Below are 20742 nucleotides of genomic sequence, written 5' to 3' on the forward strand. Positions count from 1 at the left end.
ATCCCTTACTGTCCCTCTCCTCATAGAATCCCTTCAGGCTTAGACCCCTTCTCTTTCAAGTTGCTCCACGTACTCCTTTCCTGGGGACCAGTGACAGTATCAGTGAAACAAATAAAGAAAACTCCAAAGACAAGCTGTCTACCAGCACCTGTGAGGATGAAGGTGCTCTCCCAAGTGGCCCCTCACGGCCTTCTGGGTTTTCCTGTTCCCAAAGCACCCAGCTCCAGCTGTATCTGCACAGAATTCCTTTCACGTCTCCATTCCTAAGTACAGGCTCTCCTGCTGTGATCAAGTATCATCTAGCGATCCACCCCAAACACGTTTTTTAACACTTTCTTCTTTCAGCTCTTTCTTCAATAGAAAGTGAGAAATTTGTTTTCCTTAGGAATATGTCTCCATTGACAAACATTTCTAGAGAGTGAATTATGAATTCCAGCAAGAACTTTTAAGATTCATTGTTCTTCATGTGTGAAGACAAAAATGGTATCTCAGCAAAGATACTTGCCATCTCCAAATAAATGTGAGTGGCTTTAGATTGCCTAGAATTACCCTTCTGTGCTAGAAACTGAAAGGAAGAAGGGAAATATAAAATCACCTACATGGAAACAGGATTACAGATACAGAATTAGGGCCCTAGTGCACACCTTATGCCTACAGCTCTTCTGTTCATTATGCAAAAGGTAAATAATTGTATCCAGACCTAGATCCAAAGAATCATCTCCCTGGTCTAGAACAAGGCTGCTGGGCTGCACAGGATCCCACTTGCCACCTCAAAATCCTGACTCCCAATAGATGGAATCTTGGAACAAGTCATGGTGGCCTCCACAGCGCCCGCCTCCAAGCAGAAGCTCTGTAGTTCCAATTTCCTTAGAATAGCCCCTTGTCCATCCACCATCAAAAGTCCTTCACCCTTTTAAGTATGTACAATGCTAGTCCAGGGGCAATATCTAGGCCAGTAACTGGCACCTCCAAAATGGAACTCAAGGGCTGGGGTGTAGTTCACGGGTAGAGCACTTGCCTGGCACGTGTGGGGCATGGGGTTTGATCCCTACCAACACAAAACAGAACAGAACCTGGAAGGAGAGGGGAGAAAAACCCATAAATAAGGGCTGGCAGGAAAACAGCCACCAACCACCCGCAGCTTAGTTGACACAATTGTACCAATGGCAATTTCCTGGTTTTGATAACATACTCCTGTTAGGTCAAATGTTATCATTGGGGACAAATAAGAAGGAGACATGGGAAATACAGTTATTGTTTTTGCAACTTCTTGTGAGTCTAAAATTATTTAAAAATAAAAAGTTTAAAATGCTCACATACAAAAGCTAATGCTCAAAGTCGTAATTTAAGAGGCTAAAGGGTTGAGATGAATAATGACTTTAAAAAATCCATTTCCAACTATCCTAGAGTTTCAAAACCACCTCTAGCTTTTGACCATCCCAATAAGATTTACTTTAAAGTTTATGTCTTCTTAAGAGTTTTAGGTCCTTTGTTAGGGATTTTTTACAAAGTTCTTATTCTGACATATTATTTCCAGTAATGAAATAAAATGGAAAACATGATCCTGTGTTTATACAAAATCCTGCTTAAAGTTTGGCAGTTCTTCAAAAAAAATTAAACATAGGATTACCATATGATCCAGCAATTCTACTCCTAGCTATATACCCAAGATAATTGAAAACATATGTCCCCATAAAAACCTATACTTGAATGTACATAACTGCCCCAAATGGAAACAGCCTAAAATGTTCTTCAGCTAAAAATGTGGTATTACTACATGTACACAATGGAATATTATTTGACCATAAAAAGGGATAATGTATATTCTACAACATGAATAAATGGCCACTTGCTATATGACTAAAAGGAAATACCCAGCATAGGCAAAAATCAGAGAGATGGAAAGTGGATTAGTGGTCACCTGGGGCTGGATGAGGAGGGGAGAGGGTAGGATAAGGAGTAATTATTAAATGCCACAGTCTGGCTGGGCACAAATCACGAGCCACTCAAGCAGGAACAAACTTTATTTCCGAACTCTACCAGCACACTCCACACCCACTCCACGGGAACGCTCCCGAACGCCACCCACGTGGCTCCTCCAGGAACACACCACACACCAACCGGAACTCCCTCCTCCGGGCTGCGTGCGCACTCACTCTTGGAACCCCTCGAGAACTCAACGGGAACTCCAAAGTAGCGGGCGCCCTAGGCAGCAAGAGCCACCTTATTACCAGACAGTAAAGGTCTAATATACAATTGAATCAATCCAGCATCATCTTAATGGCTAGCCTCTCAACCATTACTTCTGGCAAAATGCCAGGGGCCATTCTGACTCGGCTGTGGCTCTCAACAGGGTGTATTACTGGGGTAATGAAAATGTTCTGGAATTAGACAGTGGTGATGGTTATGCAACCTTGCAACTAAGAATCATTGAACTGCACACTTTAGAATTGTAATTGTTTGATATATGAATATTAATTCAATTAAAAAATTTAAACGTGTTGCTTAAAGAAGGAAATTTTTATTTTTCTTTCTCATTTTCTCCTTTATTTATCCCAGAACAAAAGCTTGGCCTTCATGAAGCATCTTTCATGTCATGCTGAGACCTGTTTTGTACAGCTGGCAAAGGGTTGCACATTTCACTCAACAAATACTTATTATGAGGGGCAGAGCAGAGAGCAGGGGAAAAGACAGGACAACATTTTCAAAAGTATAGAGAAAAACCAATCCCTACCTACCTGAAGAATCCCTCAGAATCCGGGGAATGTTCCTGAGGTCAGTATGCACTTGGAAAACAGAAAATTTTGCTAACTGCAACATATCATTCCCATATTCCCTAATAAATGGGGTTTACTTCTACTCCTTTTTATAAATATTAAGGTTATATCTTCAAAAACTAAGAGACACTCTTGGTTTCCAGTATTTCTATATTTAGAAACACATTCACAATGGTTCTCGAACTTTAGGGATTCATCTTTTTGTCGGATCTCTCCCTGGTCTTCATCTGTACAGACTGAAACATCCTCTTGGTTTGGTGTGTCTTCCTGGGGCAGCCAGCCCCTCTGACACCTCAAACCCTCAGCCCTGGGCCCTCCAGGGATAACGTTCCACAAGACTGACCTTCACACAGCACCTGCATTTTGTATAAACAGAGGATCATGTTTTCCTTTTCATTTCCAACACTGGAAACAATACCACAATGCTTAGCAAGAGAAGTGACTATACCCAGTAAGACTGATTTCTTTTTTCTTTAGTTGAGCATACATTAGCAAATGGCATAAACCTGTCATGGCTCAAATAGCTTCTCTGACTCCTCCATGGGGCTGTTTTCAAAACAGCTGGTCAGTTGAGCCAGTCTCTCTACTTTCAGTTGCACTTTAATTTTAATTTTTAAAATGGGAATCATTAAAACTGTAGCATCTTTGGCTTTGTGAGACATCCAACTCTTTCCTTAACTAAATCTACCCTAAGAAATAAGGATTTGCTGCCACCGAGGGTATTTCTTGGAGAGAACCCCACAGGTTCTGAGAGCTATTCTAGATGCCAAGTTTCAAAAGCACAATTAGAAGCCTCCCAGGATGTGGATGCTGAAACTACAAAACCTTCAGGAAATATGACTTCTGCTCCTTATCTTCAAAGATTATTGAATGAAAATAGCACAAGATTACAAATACATTCTGACTATAGGTATGCAGAAATATGAACACATGTAAATGAAGACAGAAGGTATAGTAAAAGTACAAAATAAGAATGTGTTAAAATGGATGATTTTTCTAGAATTTCTTTTAAATTACTGTTACACCATTATTCTGATGAAAAGAAAGATACAGCATTCATGTTCGTGGATATCCATTCCTATACTACACCATGTTCTAATATCCCAATAGTCCACAGCAAGCCTTACAGCCCCTGCTCAGTTAGAACCCTCCACCCTGAGCCTGTGTGCATGTGAGTTCTTTTCCGCAGGGTACAGCACTCCACATTGGGGCTCAGCTGACTCTGCTCTCACCCACTCAGTGCTGGGAGAGGACTCCTTCCTCTGCTCTTTCATCCTAGTATCCCACCACACAAACAGCTGAGTGCCACTTACAGTGAGAAGATTTTCAAAACTCCCAACTTCAGTTAATCCTACCCCTGATCTCTGGGCAGGCAATCCAGGAGTTTGGGCATCCCCGTTCAAATCTACATCTAGAACCTTTGGTCATTGTCCTTTGAAAATAATATTTTAACTTTTGAAGGTCCTTTAAGACAAAAAAGTCTCATGTAAGCCTCTGAACATGCCAGTCGGGGTCTAGACAAAGACCCTGAAATGTTGAGGGGAGGAATAACCTGCTGTTATGGTTTGGATGTGAGGTGTCCCCCAAAAGCTCACGTGTGAGACAATGCAAGAAGGTTCAGAGGAGAAACGATTAGGTTGTGAGAGTTAACCCAATCAGTGAATTAATCCCCTGAGAGGGATTAACTGAGTGGTAACTGAAGGTGTGGAGTATGGCCTGTATGAAGTGTGAATGGGAGCATGACTTTGGGGTGTATATTTGCATGTGGCTAGTGGAGACCTCTCTGCTTTCTGATCACCATGTGAGCCACTTCCCTCTGCCACACTCTTCTGCCATGATGTTCAGCCTCACCTGGAGCCCCAGAAAATGGAGCCAGCTGTCTATGGACTGAGTCCTCTAAAACTATAAGCCCTTATATAAACCTTTCCTCCTCTACAGATGTTCGGAGGGATGGACATTCCTGCTCATACTCCTGGCTTGGGTGTCAAGCTTCTAGCTCACCAAAGTCCCAGCAGGAGAGGCCTTCAGCCAAAGGTGAGTCTGTCACCAATGGTGAAGTGTACTGTCTTTCAGTCACAGCAGTGAAAAAGCTGACTAAAACACCTGCCCAGGGCCTGTGAGCTAGGGATAGAGCCAGAGCTGGAGCCCAGAACAGCCAAGCAGATCCACAATCATCCCACTGTTCCAAGCTGCCCTGAAGCCTAAACCTTCACCTAGAAATAGTTATTGCCAGTGGTTTTCTAGACCACAGGATAGATGAAATGTCCAAAAGCAAGGGAATTTGGAAAAATTCTGCCCCTGTCCAACAACGTGATACTTTCCAGTTTAGCCACGTGAACATTTATCCTTTCACACCACAAGGGTTCTAAAATGCAGAACGTGAGATGAGGGCAGAGGTGAAGTAGAAACAACCATGGGCTTGTAGTCACAAAGACCTGGCACTGAATCAGATTGGCCATTTCCTGAGAGACCTCAGCAGCTTATTTCCTCATGGGTATAATGGCGGGTCAAGTATTTAGCACATGGTGGCTATGCAAAAACTGTTAGTTTCCTTCTATGACCATCGACTGTAGGGCTCGCAGGGGATCTGGGGTCATAGAACAAAATATCGCTAAAAATTTGTCCTTTTAGAATGCCACTGACTCAAATGGAATTTGCTGACAGGAGAAAGTAGCACTTTTTTTCCTAGAGGTAGCACTTTCCCTGAGCAACCTGCCTGAACTAGGGAGTAAATCCACCAGCCCCAGAAAAAACAACAGCACCCAATGTCCATTCACAGATGAACAGATAAACAAAATGTGGACTACCCATACAATGGAACGTCATTCAGTCTTCAAGAGGAAGGAAATTCTGCCACATGCCATGACATGGATGAACCCTGAAAACACACTGGGTAACAGCAAAGGACAAACACGTGGTTCCACCTATAGGAGGGACCTAACACAGTCGAATCCACAGAGACAGAAAGGAGATACAGGTTAGCCCTCGGGAATGAGGAGCTACTGTCTGATGGGTACAGAATTTCTGTTAGGGATGATGAAAAAGTTCTGGAAATAAATAGTGGTGATGTCCCCATATGGTGAACTGAACTATACACTTAAAAATGATTAAGATGGTAGATCTTATGTTATATATTCTACCGTATATTTTTTTAAACTAGGAAAGATCCCATTCATCCAAAAGGGCCTTGTTCTCTGCTTCCTGGGGTCTGAGCCTCACCTCCCTCTTCCTCATTTCCCCACGTCAACATGTCCCACGTCTCCTGTGAGCTTTCCTCAGCCCTGGCATCCAGCCCATCCTGAGGGCAACTCACCAGGCCGGAGGCTCACGGCAATCTCCTGGGGCGCCATCTGAATGACATCAGAGCCCGCAGCACTGGAGCCCTCGCTGCTGAGAGGCAGGTTCCGCAGGACACGGGCGCTGCTGGCCGGGCTCTCGATCTCACCTCCGCAGCCATTTCGGATGAGATTTGCCCTCAAGTCACACCGGGAGGTGACTGACCGTGGGCTGCCAAAGTCCTAGGTGGGGAAATAGAGGCAAATATAGGAGGCGGTCAGGGCAAATCTCCAGAACATCTTGGGGCCTGCTGGCCTTCAGCTCTCTACATTCCATTTTCATTGTCTGAAAATGGAGACAATAGTAATCTTGTGTGTGTGTGTGTGTGTGTGTGTGTCTATGTCTGTGTGTGTCTATGTCTGTGTGTGTGTGTGTGTCTGTGTCTGTGTGTGTCTGTGTGTGTGTCTGTGTGTACACCAGGAATGGAACCCAGGAGCACTTAACCACTGAGCCACATCCCAGCCCCTTTTATTTTTTATTTTGAGACAGGGTCTTGCCAAGTTGTTTAGGGCCTTACTCCAACTGAGGTGTTGGATATGAAAGCATTTTGTCAACTCCAAATGCATAATAAAAATGGTTTCATTGTTATTTTAATGATTAAAATGTTCCTGTCGACCTGATTAGCAAGGAAAAGAAACTGAACCGGTCACAGGGTATATAGATAAAATTCTTTTTAAAAGATACACAGAGTGAGGGATTGATTCTAGGACCCATTCACAGATACCAAAATCTATGGATGCTCAAGTTCCTTATGTAAAATGGCGTAGTGTTTGCATATAATCTATGTATGTTCTACCATTACTTTCTAAAGTCACCCTTAGATGATTTATGACACGTAATATAATGTAAATGCTACATAAATAGTTGTTATACTGTAATACTGTACTGTTTAAGGGATAGTGACAAGAAGATAATTCTGGATGTGTTTAGTACAGATGCAACCTTTAAAAAAAACAGCATTTTCCACTGCAAAAAAAAAAAAAAAAAAAGATACACAGATGATGGAGAAGTCCTTGCTCAGGTATTCACAAGTGAACTTTTGCTGGGCCCACACCTGTAATCCTAGTTACCCTCCTGAGACAGGAGGATGCCAAATTCAAGGCCAGCCTGGCCAAATTAGCAAGACTTTGTCTCAAAATAAAAAATAAAAAAGGGCTAAGGCTGTAGCTAAGTGGTAGGGCACTTGTTTAGTGTGCAGGAGGCCCTGGTTTCAACCCCCAAGGTCTCAATAGAAAAAGAAAAGTGAATATTTGAGCTTCTCACACCTCAACTTTGTGGGCACTGGATATTACACAGCCATTCTCCAGAACAACAGGGCAGCATGTCGGGAATGAAGACCCAGCAGTCTAATCCTAGAAGTTTATCATAAGAAAATAATGGGAATAAGGGGGAAGGTCTATAAGAAGACGTATATTGCAGTATCGTTTATAATACCATGAACTTATAAACTTGGAAACTTAAATTGCCTAAACCTAATAAAAATATGGCCCTTCAATAGTCATGACAATAATTGTGAAGATCCAGCAGAAATTTCAAAATGTTGACAATAAGGGGCAGGGGGGGGGACAGAAAACAGAATTGAATCTGCAGTAGAATTTGAAAGAAAAATGTTAAATGAGATGTTACTGCAGAGGGACCAACATATTTTTGTTTTTATCTTTATCATTGTTGGTATAACAAAGATCTTTTATGTCCTTAAGTTAGATTTGGGAGAAAGCGGTACCTCGGAATGAATTGGGGCAACAGAAGTCTGAGGCATTAATTTTAAAATGAAATAATACACTTTGTTATAAAATCTGGCACCTGTAAGTGTGGATCATTTTCAGGGAAAGGGTTTTTTAATGACAAAGCAAGCCTAGGTTCCTCTCCGAACAAGGCCTGTCACTGATGGATGTAAAAACTACATCTGCTCCTCCAGCTGGCGGGAGGCCAGCTCTATGTCCCACAACCTGGGATCGGCTGGAGGACCTAGGACACTGATCCCTTTCCCTCCCTCTGTAACACTTTGTCACAAAGCCTCAGATGAGTCAGTGTCCCTAGATGGCTGTGTGAGAAGCCAGACTGCTGGCAGAAGCACAGAAATCAGAGGGTCACACCCTTCACCAAGATCTGGCTCCCCAGGACTAATCAATGCCCTCATTTGCAAAATTCAAGAACAAAAAGTCAATAAGATTATGCAGTATTTTAAATAAGTAGAACCAGATGTATTGTCCTGGGCCTGCACGGTGGCTTTTGTTTCTTTGTTTTCTGGATTCTTAAAATAATTGAATGATTTTTTCATATGGGTATTGATCCCCTGGGGATCTGGCCTGTCAACAACCTCAGGGAATATACTCATACAATGTGGCTCCACATTTTATGGAACAAAGGTGGGGGGGTGGAATTATTATTCTGGGCCTGTATTTCAAACCTAGGGTTTCCAAACTGGGGGTTCCAGGTAGTCAAGCTTGGCTCTAAAGCAGCAGTTCTAATGAAGCAATGAGGAAAACACAGGGATAGGGGGAAGAGAGTGAACTTTTTAAAGACCCACAAGGATTGGTCTGCTGTTCTGAGCTGTCTGAAGCAGAGATCTAATTAGGTGCCCAGAGTTTGAAGGGCTCAGGGCTCACCTACCCAGAGCTTACTCAGAGAATTTCTGAACTCCCTGCTGGCTCCTCCAGCTCTAAAAAGCTGCAGTGCTTGGCCCCATTCTGATTACCAAGGTGCACCTGTGTTGATCAGTCTTGGACCCTACCACCAGCTCAGCCATGAAAGCAACTTTGTCTCCCCCCAAATGATGGGAACCCAACACCTCCTGTTGATCTGGACCAGCTTACACTCTGGAATAGACTTAGTCTATTGGTCTTGAGCCAGATAGGTCACAGAGCCAACCTGCTTCACCAACAGCCTCAGCCATTCACTTGGGTTGGTCATCCTGACCATCCCTGACTGCCTGGGTACTTGAACCAGTGACAAACCTCATCTGAGCTTCCCAGACATCCTGCCCAATCAGATTGTGGATAGACACTGCCAGCCCATGACAAAGGAGTTGAACAGGGCTATCTTCCGGCCAGGGAAAATGTACTTGCCCGGATCATTAAGAAACTAAAGTCTAGATGGCACCTGTCAGACTGAACAACTCTGAGGCACCCAGATTGTGCCAATTGCAACCTTAGTAGGGCTTCTTTATTCTCTAGGTTGTTAGCAACAAAGCACTCTTCAGTTCCAGCACCCCTGGATTCCCTGTTCCCTGCACAAACAGCAACCATCATGAACTCCTGTGCTGTCACCTGCATTGCCATTGTAAGAGCCATCACTGATTACATTAAAAGCTGCAACTTGCAGGGTGACTTTGGGAGTGCCAATCAAGTCAGCAATGTGACAGTACAAGGGAGTATCATGCATCTCCATCATCAATGTGTCAACCTCCTCCCCTTTCACAATGTCAGTGGCTTGCTGCTTGGGGCAGGCCCAGGGGTTTTATTGATGTGCTTAACCGTCTCTGAGACATCTTTACCTATATACCAGCTCTTGTCATCTTCCCCGAGCTCTAGGGTCTAAAAGCCATCAACTGAGGAAGTACTGGACATAGTAAGTCTGAAGAAATGTGGAGACAAAGGCAGTCACCTGAAGAGTAGGATTCCAAAGAGTGTGACATCTTTCTGGCTTGGTCTGAAAATAGCCATGACTAATTTCTAGCCATAGGTTCTTGTTGCCCAAGAAAGGGACAGAGTGCCGCAGATCCCAGCAAGGAGTGTTAACCCCATAACAAAGAACTTCTCCTTTCTCCCGGATGTCCTTTCTAGATATTTTAATTCCAGACAGATGAATATTTAAAGAGAGGAAACCAAAACCACAGAGACCAAGGGAAGATCTTTCTGACCGGGTGTGACCTTTTAGGTGCACAAACAATATGAATCAAGAAAATATCTCAGGGCCCCTAATTGTGAGTGCTAAGCTCAGTGAATGCAGCTGCCTCAAATTATAAACCTCTGGGGAAAAGAAAAAGTCATGATTAAGAATAATCCTCCTCACATGACACCCAAATGTTTAATGTCCTAAGCACTTCTGATCCCAGAGACCCGACACCCAGACCTCTGCAGGGAATTGGACACAGCACATTCCAAGGGGAGGGGCTCTTTAATGCATCACCTGGTACCACTTCTACTTGTGAGGAACCAGAGGTTCACATGCCTAGATTCACCAGATAAGTTTGGGTTCATGTGGCCCTGGCTTCCTGGGCCTAAGTTTGGTGCTTTGCAGCATCTGCTTCCAACTCAGCCAAGGCCACGTGAAATTCTGCAGCAGGAAACTGACCAGGTCCTCGGATTCCTGCCTCTAAATTTAATATTTATTTGCTGCCCCAACTGCAGAGATCTTCCTGCCACCTATCACACTGGAAGAATAAACATCCCCTTGATACAGAGAAACAGATACAGAGGGGCAGATACAGAAACAGATACTCCTAGGAAAGGGGAAGGGGAACTTCTCTCAACATGGAAAAGGAGACAAGTGAAGAGATGAGAAACTGCAGGCCCTGGAAGAAAACAAACCTAGTCTCATGCTGGGCTTCTAACCGGTCACCAACACTGGTGTTTGAACTTGCCGTAAGTCGCCATTCCGGGCTCTACTCCTCCATGGCCTGGAATGTGGAGAACATAATGCCATCCCTATTTGTTGTAACATGGTAACTCCTGACTCCCTGGACATTCTGTTCATGGAAATCTCTTTCCCTGCAGTCAAGGCCAGAGCTCAGGAGCATTAAGGCATCCAGCACCAAGGCCAGTAAATTCAAGTTCTCCTATCTGTGCCAGGCCAGTGACTGTGCTATTTGAATACCACCCTGCCCACTGCTGCCAAAGCTAAAAAACTCTAGCAAGATGTGGGTCTTTGGGAGAGAACAAATTTCCATGTGATCCTGAAACAAGTGAAGAGATGAGAAACTGCAGGCCGTGGAAGAAAACAAACCTAGGCAGGAAAGGGAGAATGCTGGGCCCAATCCTTGGGATGAGGAGGGAAGAAACAAACCGACAGACAGGCAGAGGGCCTAGGTGGAGAAGTGGGCACAGGCATGGAACCCGCTGCAGTGGCCTTCCTCCCTGGATGGGCCGTCTGACCAGCCAAGGCTGCAGCCCTGCTTGGCAGAGCCCTCGTGGATTTGAGGGAAGAGTAACTGATGACAAACCAAAATTTGTGTTGTGTGCCAGCAACACACTGCTATGCATGCTGCCTGCCTGGGGGACAGAGATCCCTTTGCCAGCTTTCAATCGGCTCATTGAATTCACTGAACAAATACTTATAAGACACCTATAATGGGCCAAGATTATCCATTCATTTGGTCTGAGCACAAAAAGATGTTCTCTTAAAGAATCTATATTTTATTGTGAGCTGGAACGAACGCTGACTCCATTTCTTCCTTAGCTCAAACGTAAATCCACTCAAAGTGTCTCTTGTCCATTTCCTGCCAACATCACTGCCCCAGAAGACCCAGCTTGCTGACTCGCCTCTGATCTCTCTCCCTCCTCACTTGCGCCTCCAATTCCATGGAGCCCTTCATTCTTTCTTCTCCATCTCTGCCTTCAAGGGCAAGGACCCCTGCCCAGCCCAGGCCTCACCAGTCTCCTCCATACCTGACCTGCTTCCACCCACCCAAACACCCCTGGCCTCACCGCTTTTCCCACAGGTGGTGGCCATACCTTCTGGATTTTATGGCAGCCTGGTGCCATCCAGGGTCAAGTCAGTTCAGAGTCTCACTTTCACCCTCACAACCTCTGCACATACCCAGCCCTGAGTGTGAGCTTTCCTGCCTTTGCCCCCTGCCTCCCTCCCCAGCCCTGCCTCCGGTCCTCCCTGGGAACACTCACCCCTCAGCCTGACCTTGGGAGGGCTACCCTGGCCTGCCACCTGTGGCCCAGTTCTCCTGCAGGTCTCCTGCGGGCACTGTGGTGAGGTGTAGTGAGGGGGCTGAGTCGTGATGAAAAGGTGAGTGGAAAGAAGGTGGGCTGTCCTGGGCCTCGCCAGGAAGCACCCACACGCTCTCCTCCATGCATGCTCCTTGGCATAGTGGCTGGGTTGTGGAACCTGCCATCTGGGAGGAGAAGCAAATTTTTCACTAAAAAAAGCAACAGATCAGGCGGAGGCTGGGGCTCAGTGGTAGAGCACTTGCCTAGCATGTGTGAGACACTGGGTTCGAGTCTCAGCACCATATATAAATAAGTAAAGGTCCATTGACAAGTAAAAAAATAATAATTAAATAAAATACAAGTTTATCTAAAAAAAAAAAAGCAGTGGATCAAATAGGGAATAAATTGCTGGAGTTTGTCGTGTGTTCTATGCTGAGCAGGACAAACAGCAGCGTTAAGTGTTAAAGCTGGCCAAAAAAATGTGGGGCCAAGATGGGCTAGAATAAGGCTAGGGGAGGATGAGGGGCAGGGGCAGTGTGGACAGGTGAAGACAGGCAGCAGTCCACCTGGTCTCAGGGCCTAGAGACCCCGGTCATGAAGGCGGAAGGTAAGCGTGAAGCCCCAGCAAACCACAGTTAGGAAACAAAGGCAAGAGGGCCAGGGTGAGCAGGACCACGCAGGGGAATGCAGCAGAGAGAACCAGCAGGAAGTGCTGTGTAGGGGACGGAAAGGAAGGACACAGGCTGACTCCAATACAGCACCTGTGGGAGAGTACGGTTCAGAGGAGGTGGAATTAGGGTACGATGGGTGTGAAGTGCAGAGGCAAGGAGTCCCCTGGGCGAATCTCAAGTAAAAATGAGGAGGCCATTATGGGATCTGCAGCGGGCAGAAACCCACAGGGAATGTGCTATGGATTCATGAAGAGAGGAGGGAGGTGGCATCATAAGAATGCACTGGCCAGGAGATCTGGCCCTCCCTGGCTGTCCACTAGGTACCAGCCCTCAATGTCCTCTCGCATCCTGTGTGCTTGGCAGAGACCTTATTCCTCAGACAATGTCCCAGGATGTGGTTAAGAAGGCACTGGCTGTACTTATTCCTTCTCGCTAAGGAACAGGATGATAGAAACCATCCCAAACGCTCTGAATAGATCCAGCTCCCTGAAACACACTCATGCCCTGGCGAAAGTTCACCCCAGTGAAGATGGGAAGCCGCATTCCAGGGAAGGTCACAGGAAGGTCTTCAGCCAAGAATAAGGCCCCTCATAAGCAGAGGAGGAGCTGGTGGGCTAGATAGGGAACCCCTGTGTGGGCTGGGCCAACAGTGTGCTCCTCAGGAGAACCTCATTCACTGTCAACATCAGGAGGTCAGACTTGTGGAAGTACTAGCACAAGAAAGGAAGAAACTTAAGTAAACAATGGACTCTGGGTGCTCACATCTCACCGGGAAATAAGCATGGGTGACAGCAGCAGTTTGCTGGATAACTTATTCAGGAGATGCAGGGAACTGAGCAGTCCCACCCAAAAGCCCTCCCATGCACTGACCTCACCACATACTCCGTGTAATGCTGGAGGCTAGGAAACATCATCTTCATTTTATACATCAAAGCATTAAGAGGAAATCAGGAGCTGGGCAGTAGCTCAATGATAGAGTGCTTGCCTTCACGTGTGAGGCATTGGGTTTGAGCCTCAGGACCATATAAAAAATAAATTGATAAAGATATTGTGTGTTCATCTACAATTTTAAAAAAATTTTAAAAAGAGAGAAAAATCATGGCAAAGCTGAGATTTAAACTTTGCTTTCTAACTCCATGTTTGTTTAACAGTTTTTTTTTAAATCAAATATGAATTTCTTCCAGATTCTTGGCTGAATACTGGGTATGTCGGGGTGAATAAAACCATCTAATTTTGCAAAAAGATGATGATTTAGTTGGGAACACGTATAAAAACAAATTAACCCAGTAAGAAGTTATAAGTGCTATATAAGGAATACAGAATATGGGGAGACAGAGTGTCACAGCCTGTAAGAAATAAACAGCCATCCAGTGAAATCCTTCAACTAATATTTATTGAGCAACTTCTGTGTGCTGGGCACTATGCTGAGTGCTGAAGATAAAGCAATGATTTTGCTTCTTCTCTTTTGAGATAAAACTCTTGCCGTAACGTTCCAGTAAAGCTGGGGGGTTTCATTCTCATGTAAAAGGAATGGATGGATGGATGTAATAGACAGATGGACAGGTGTGTATGAAGGGAAGTCATGAGAGTTTTCCGAGTAGATGGGTTTGAACTGGAAAGAGTTGGTGAAGAGAAGGTGGAAAGCTGGTAGGCTGTGAAGGGAGAAGGAGCAGATGAGAGTCATAAGGGGTTCATCAGCAGGGCTCTGAGGGTCTTCAAGTAGCTCCCTCTGGTGAAAGGCAGGAGTGAGGTTGGGCAAGGGATGACAGCAGGCAGAAAGGCAGAGGCCTTGGGACTTGGATCCGTCCTGTAGGTCAGAGGGAACCAAAAAGGGTTTAAAGAAAGTTTGTTACAAAGACACTGTAAGTGCAAATATGACCCAGGGTTTATACATGGAGGAGATTCCTCTCTCAAAGTAACTTGTTTAGTATTCTTGCTCCCCAGTAGAAAAGGTTGTAGAGAGTCTAGAGGGTAAGAGGCAGAACCTTCTAGAGGAAAGGGCCTGGGCCCAGAAGTACAAGTAGGAAAATTCAAACCCCAGCTTTGATATACCTGTGTGGCCTTCAACAAATCAATTTACTCAGACTTTCAATAAAATGGGTGTGTTTGCATCCACATGACAGAGCTATTGTGGGGGTTAGAGACACTATAGATATGATAAGTGGCATCTAGCAGGGGTCCACACATGACAGGTTTGGCAGTTCTTAGTCAAAGGTCAGAAAGCTGTAAGGAAGTCCCATTTGCTTCCCACGCAAAAGGGAAGAAAAGCCTTGTTTCCCCAAAATAAGATTAACATTCAACACCATCAAGAGGCCCAATTTAAAACTTATCATTTCGTGAACTCTGATTTGTCATCATTCTGGATGGAAGCAGAAGAGGCAGCTTGTAGGATCTGCACATGCTCGTGAGTGTGTGTGTGTGTGTGTGTGTGTGGTGCTGGGGATGGAACCCAGGGCCTATGCAAGCGAGGCAAGCACCCTACCAACTGAGCTACATCCCCAGCCCTTTACGAGCTTTTTATGAATACTGGATCTGTGTGCTGTGCTGTAGTGTTGTCCCCTTCCTGTCCCCTCCCCCATAACACTCCTTCCCCCCTCTCCCCTGTCCCCCACCAGCCCCCCACATACCTCTTTGGAGCACCAGGCACATTTTGGGTGGATTAGCAGACATTCTTCACACGAGGTGGCACTTCCACTGGTGCAAATGTTGAGCCCTTCAAAGCAAGATAAAGATGCACCAATTAGTTCCTGACTTCGAATCTGAGTGATGAGATCTTTGAATGGCTTGGGGTGTGTGTGGCAGGGGGGAGGGTTGCTTCCTTCTTTAACAGCAAGTCTGAGGCTGAAGGGTGCTCCAATGCAGATTGCAAGTTAAGGCTTATTTACTGAGGCCAAACATGGAGTTTTTGAAGCATCTACCCAGCATGCACATTTGTGTTAGCAACCCCCTTCTCTTCTGCTGGGCCCCCTTGGATCCCATCTCTTTTCTCCATCACTCAGCAAACCCTCCCTCACTGAGGGAGAAGAGGACCCCTTTACACTTAGTCTGTCCAATAAAGGCAAAATAGTACAAGCAAGAAAAAAGAATGGATTTGCTTTATTCAGACATAAAAAAGAAAATCCTAAATTACATACTATCTAGTCAAAATTTACAGTATATTTTCAGGGCACAGGGCTGCATGCCTGTAATCCCAGCTGTTCTGGAGGCTGAGGCAGGAGGATTGGGAGTTTAAAACCAATCAGGAGGATTGGGAGTTTAAAACCATTCTCAGCAATTTAGTGAGGTCCTAAGCAATTTAGCAAGACCCTGTCTCAAAATATAAACATGGTCGGGGATGTGGCTCAGTGGTTAAGTGCCCCTGGGTTCCAATCCCTAATTTAAGTATAGAGGTGAAAGATCTATACACTGAAAACTACAATAACTGATCAAAAAGCAAAAAACAAACAAACGAAAACAAAAACAAAAACAAAACCTATGGTACACTAAAAGAAGCTGGCAAGCCTCTTAAAATGAAAAGCAAGTTAAGATAAAGGAAATTCGTTGACTCAAAGTATCTATTAACAGGTCAAAGAGGAAAAATCATACAATTGCCTGGTAGGTAATGAAAAAGCTTTTGATAAAAAATCAGAAAATAAGATTATAAGGAAACTTTTTATCACTGGTAAAGGTTACTTAATTCAAACCTAGGCAGGTCTTCTTCATCCCACCCCACTAACTGGGAAGGGGTCTCCAGAACCAGGCTCAACTATGAGGACAAGAGTAAGTCCACGGCCCTTTTTCCTGCTGACCCCCCCTCCTACTCACCCACCACCAGCAACACAACTCTCCTGGGTGAGATTCACCATCTTGGTCTTTTCCTTCCTTTCTGAACCATTATTTCTGCACATTACTTTTGACCAAGAGCAAAGCTTGCTCGTCATTCATTCATAATCTCTGAATGAGATTAGTTCTATTTGGTCTTCTTGGCACTATTTGGTCTCTCTTGGTCATTGCTTTTGTAAAAAGAAAAGGAGAGAAGCACACTGGATGGATGGAAAGGAAAGAAACCCAGGGCCACCACCCTAAGAAGAGGGTTCAGAAGGTAAGGGGGGTAAAGTTAAAAATTAGGGAAAGTAGAGAAGAAAATATAGGAAGGTAGAAGATGGTTACCTAGTTCCACTAGATACCATGAAAATGTTTTGTAAGATAATCAGTATCATTTCTAAACACTAACAATGACCTGGAAAAGAAATCAAGAAAGCAATTTCATTTATGATAGCATCAAAACCACAACAAACAAAATACTTAGAAATAAATTTAAGTATAGAGGTGAAAGATCTATACACTGAAAATACAATAACTGATAAAAGAAATTGAAGAAGACCCTCTAAAATAGAAAGATATCCTGTTCTCACAATTTAGAAAAATTAATATTGTTAAAATATCCATGCCACCAAAAACCATCTACCAATTATTCAATGCAATTGAACAATCAACGAGCAATTCAATGCAATCCCTACCAAAATTCCAATGGTATTTTTCACACAAATAGTAAAAAAAAATCTAAAATTCACATTGAACCACAAAAGACCTCAAATAGCCAAAGCAAAGCAATCAAACAAAAAGAATAAAGCTGGATGAATCACATTATTTGATTTCAAAATACACTTACTATAAAGCCATTATCAGCTACTTGGGAAGCTGAGGCAGGAGGATCATGAACTCAGGGCCAGTCTGAAACAGGATGAGACTCCATCTCAAAAAAGAAAAAATTAATGATAATAATAATAAAAAGCTGCCAGGAACAATGGCACACGCCTGTAATCCCAACAACTTGGAGGCTGAGGCAGGAGGATCGAGAGTTCAAAGAGAGCTTTAGTAACTTAGCAAGGCCCTAAGCAACTTAGTGAGACCCGGTCTTAAAATTTTAAAAAATAAGAATAAAAAGGGCTGGGGATGTGGCTCAGTGGTTACACATACCTGGCTCAATCCCCAAGCAACCTACAAAACTGTAGTAATCAAAGCATCATGGTACTGGCATAAAATAGACATAGACCAATGGAATAGAATAGAGAGCCCAGAAAAAAATCCATGCACTTATGGCAAGTTGATCTTCAATAACAGTGCCAAGAAAACACAGAGAAGAAAGGCTGGTCTCCTCAATAAATGGTGTTGGAACAACTGGATAGTCACATGTATAAAAATGAAATTAGACCTTGCCTCACCCCATGTGCAAAAATCAACTTGAGATGGATTAAAGAGTTAAAAAGAGCTAAAACTATAAAGCTGCCAGAAGAAAACACAGGAGGAGAGTTTCACAACATTGGTTTCAGCAGTGATTTTTTTTTTTTTTTTTGGATGCTATTTCAAAACAGACCACAAGACCAAAAATTGACAAATTGACAGAAAATAAGATTGTAGAGGAACTGTTTTATCACTGGTAAAGGTTACTTAATTCAAACCTAGGCAGGGCTTCTTCCTTCCACCTCTCTAACTGGGAAGGGGTCTCCAGAGCCAGGCTCAACTGTGAGGGTAAGATTATGTCAATCTGAAAAGCTCGTGCACAGTGAAGGAAACGCTCAACTGAATGAAGAGACAACAAACAGTATGGGGGAGAATATTTGCAAACCATAAATCTGAGAATGAATTAATATCCCAAATACGCAGGGAACTCCAAAGTCAATGGTAAGAAAACAAATAACCTAATTAAAAAATGGGCAAAGGATCTCAACAGATATTTCTCAAAAAAGCAAACAAATGGCCAAAAGGTGCATGAAATGTTCCACATTACTAATCATCACGGAAATGCAAATTAAAACCATAATGAGCTATCACTTCATACCTGTTAGAATGACTATTATCAAAAACAAAAGATAAAAAGCATCATAGAGGATCCAGAGAAAAGGCTGTCCTTGTACATTGTTAATGAGAAAGCAGAAAGCAAGAGTTCAAAGAGAGCTTTAGTAACTTAGCAAGGCCCTAAACAACTTAGTGAGACCCAATCTAAGTTCCACTGTGGAAGTTCCTAAAAAAAAAAAAAAAAACCTAAAAATAGGGACTGGGGATGTAGCTCAGTGGTAACCGTGCTTGCTTAGCATGTCTGAGTTGCTGGAACCAACTCCCAGTACCAGGAAAAAAAAAAATTAAAACTAGAACTACCATATGATCCAACAATCCTGCTTCCAAGTATACATCCAAAGGAAATGAAATCAATATTTCAAAAAGATACCCATACTCCATGTTCACCATAGCACTAGTCACTACAGCCAAGATACAGAATCAACCTAAGTGTCCATAGGTGATTGAATGGATAAAGAAAATGTGGTCTATACATATAATAGAATGTTATTAAGCTTTTTAAAATGAAGGAAATCCTTAAATGGATGAATCTGGAGGACATTATACTAAGTGAAATAAGTCAGTCACAGAACGATAAACACTGTGTGACCTCACTGATACCTAAAACAGTGATATCTAGAACCGTGGAAATCATAGAAGCAGAGAGTAGAGTAGAAAGGCAGTTTTTAGTTACCAGGGAGTAGTGGGGGTGGGGAATGGGGATATGTTGGTCAAAAGGTACAAAATCTTAAATGGTGATAAACATTTTCATTAGCTTAATTGTGGCAATAACTTTATAAGGTGTACCTATATCAAAATATCACATTGTAATCCCAATGACTCAGGAGGCTGAGGCAGGAGGATGGTCAGTTTGAGGTCAGCCTCAGCAACTTAGTGAGACTCTCAGCAACTTAGCGAGACCCTGTCTCAAAACAAAAAATAAAAAGGGCTGAGGATGCAGCTCAGTGGTTAAGCACCCTTTGGTTCAATTCCTGATTGAAACAATAAGTATAACAAACAATTAATAAAACACACTGCATATTGTAAATATATATTATCTATTACTATATATTTGTCAAGTATACCTCCATAAAATGAGAAAAATAAAAATTTATATGAAAAATATAAAATGAGAAAAAAATTAAGAATATATAATTTTAAAACAAAATGTTAAACAGTAAAAGAGAAGAAGCATCAAATCAGAGGGGCAGAAAAGGCCTCTGGAAACTCTAACCTTTCCCCAGTTTGCTAATTTCAACTTCCTGCTTCTCCTTTGTCACCAGAAGTAAGACCCAAAGGAATCATAAATGGCAAAGGAACCCGCTGGGCAGGATAGGGTCGGGTGAGATGCGCTGGGAAACTGCACTGGTGTCATCCTGAGGGGCATTCGAAGGAACACTAGTTGGGAGAAGAACAGCAGCTGAGACAGGAGGAGGAATAGACAGAGCCTGAGATGCTGGAAAGGAAAGAGGGAGGATTTGTGAGCCAAAGAGGGTGTGAACAGCGGTTTCCACCAGCCAGGGACCTGACCCTAAACCCGGGGCCCCTCGTCTGCCTCACACGCAGTGAACCAGGGGCTCCAGGGCAGGCATCCCTCAGACACCTTCTCACTACCAGGCCTGCAGCCAGAGTTCCTGGGTGCCACTGGGACCTATGGCCCCACATGACCTTCTTTAGCAGGAAGAGTCCTCCCAAGTCCAGACAGGCCAAGAAGGTCTCAGAGCACAGTCCACTAGGAAGCTGGGCCTGCTGCCTGCCCTCACCCACTCCTCCTTTCTTGTTTTAAAATGAAACCACTCAGTGATTTCCAAACAGGCACATAAGCCTTCAAAAATGAGAGCCTGAGGGCCGGGGTTGTGGCTCAGTGGTAGAGCACTTGCCTAGCATGTGTGAGGCACTGGGTTCGATCCCTGGCACCACATAAAACTAAATAAAATACACGTACTATGTCCGTCCACTACTTAAAGAATATTAAAAAAATGTTTAAAAAAACAAAAAACGAGAGCCTGAGCTGGAAAAGAGTTTCAAAATGCTGGTTCCATTTTGGGGTCAAATCCCCTTTCCTGTCAGAGGGAAGAAAAACTCACATCTAGAAAAATGTTACTTTCCATCTCCTTTCTTCAACCTCATCAGATACAAACTCAGGCCCTTGTGACATATTTTAACTATGAAATCACTGCAATAAAATAATAGAATTGCAGCTGAGCTCAGTGGTACACACCTGTAATCCCAATGACTAGGGAGGCTGAGGCAGGAGGA

The 20742-nt window shown here is 43.7% G+C and overlaps 1 protein-coding gene across 2 annotated transcripts in view; it reads right to left on the reverse strand.

Moving 5' to 3' along the window:
• Itgb5 (integrin subunit beta 5) overlaps positions 1-20742 on the reverse strand; it is a 114111-nt gene that overhangs the window by 85581 nt on the left and 7788 nt on the right. For both annotated transcript variants that reach the window (XM_058583526.1, XM_046457933.2), the window contains exons 2-3: positions 15294-15379; positions 6091-6295 (exon numbers count right to left, since the gene is read on the reverse strand). In XM_058583526.1, the coding sequence (XP_058439509.1) occupies positions 6091-6295; positions 15294-15379 (291 nt within the window). The remainder of the gene's footprint in view (positions 1-6090; positions 6296-15293; positions 15380-20742) is intronic.

The sequence above is a fragment of the Marmota monax genome, unplaced genomic scaffold, assembly GCF_021218885.2.
Source record: "Marmota monax isolate L192 unplaced genomic scaffold, Marmota_monax_Labrador192_F-V1.1 WCK01_AAM20220418_F8-fsc00052, whole genome shotgun sequence".
NCBI lineage: Eukaryota > Metazoa > Chordata > Mammalia > Rodentia > Sciuridae > Marmota > Marmota monax.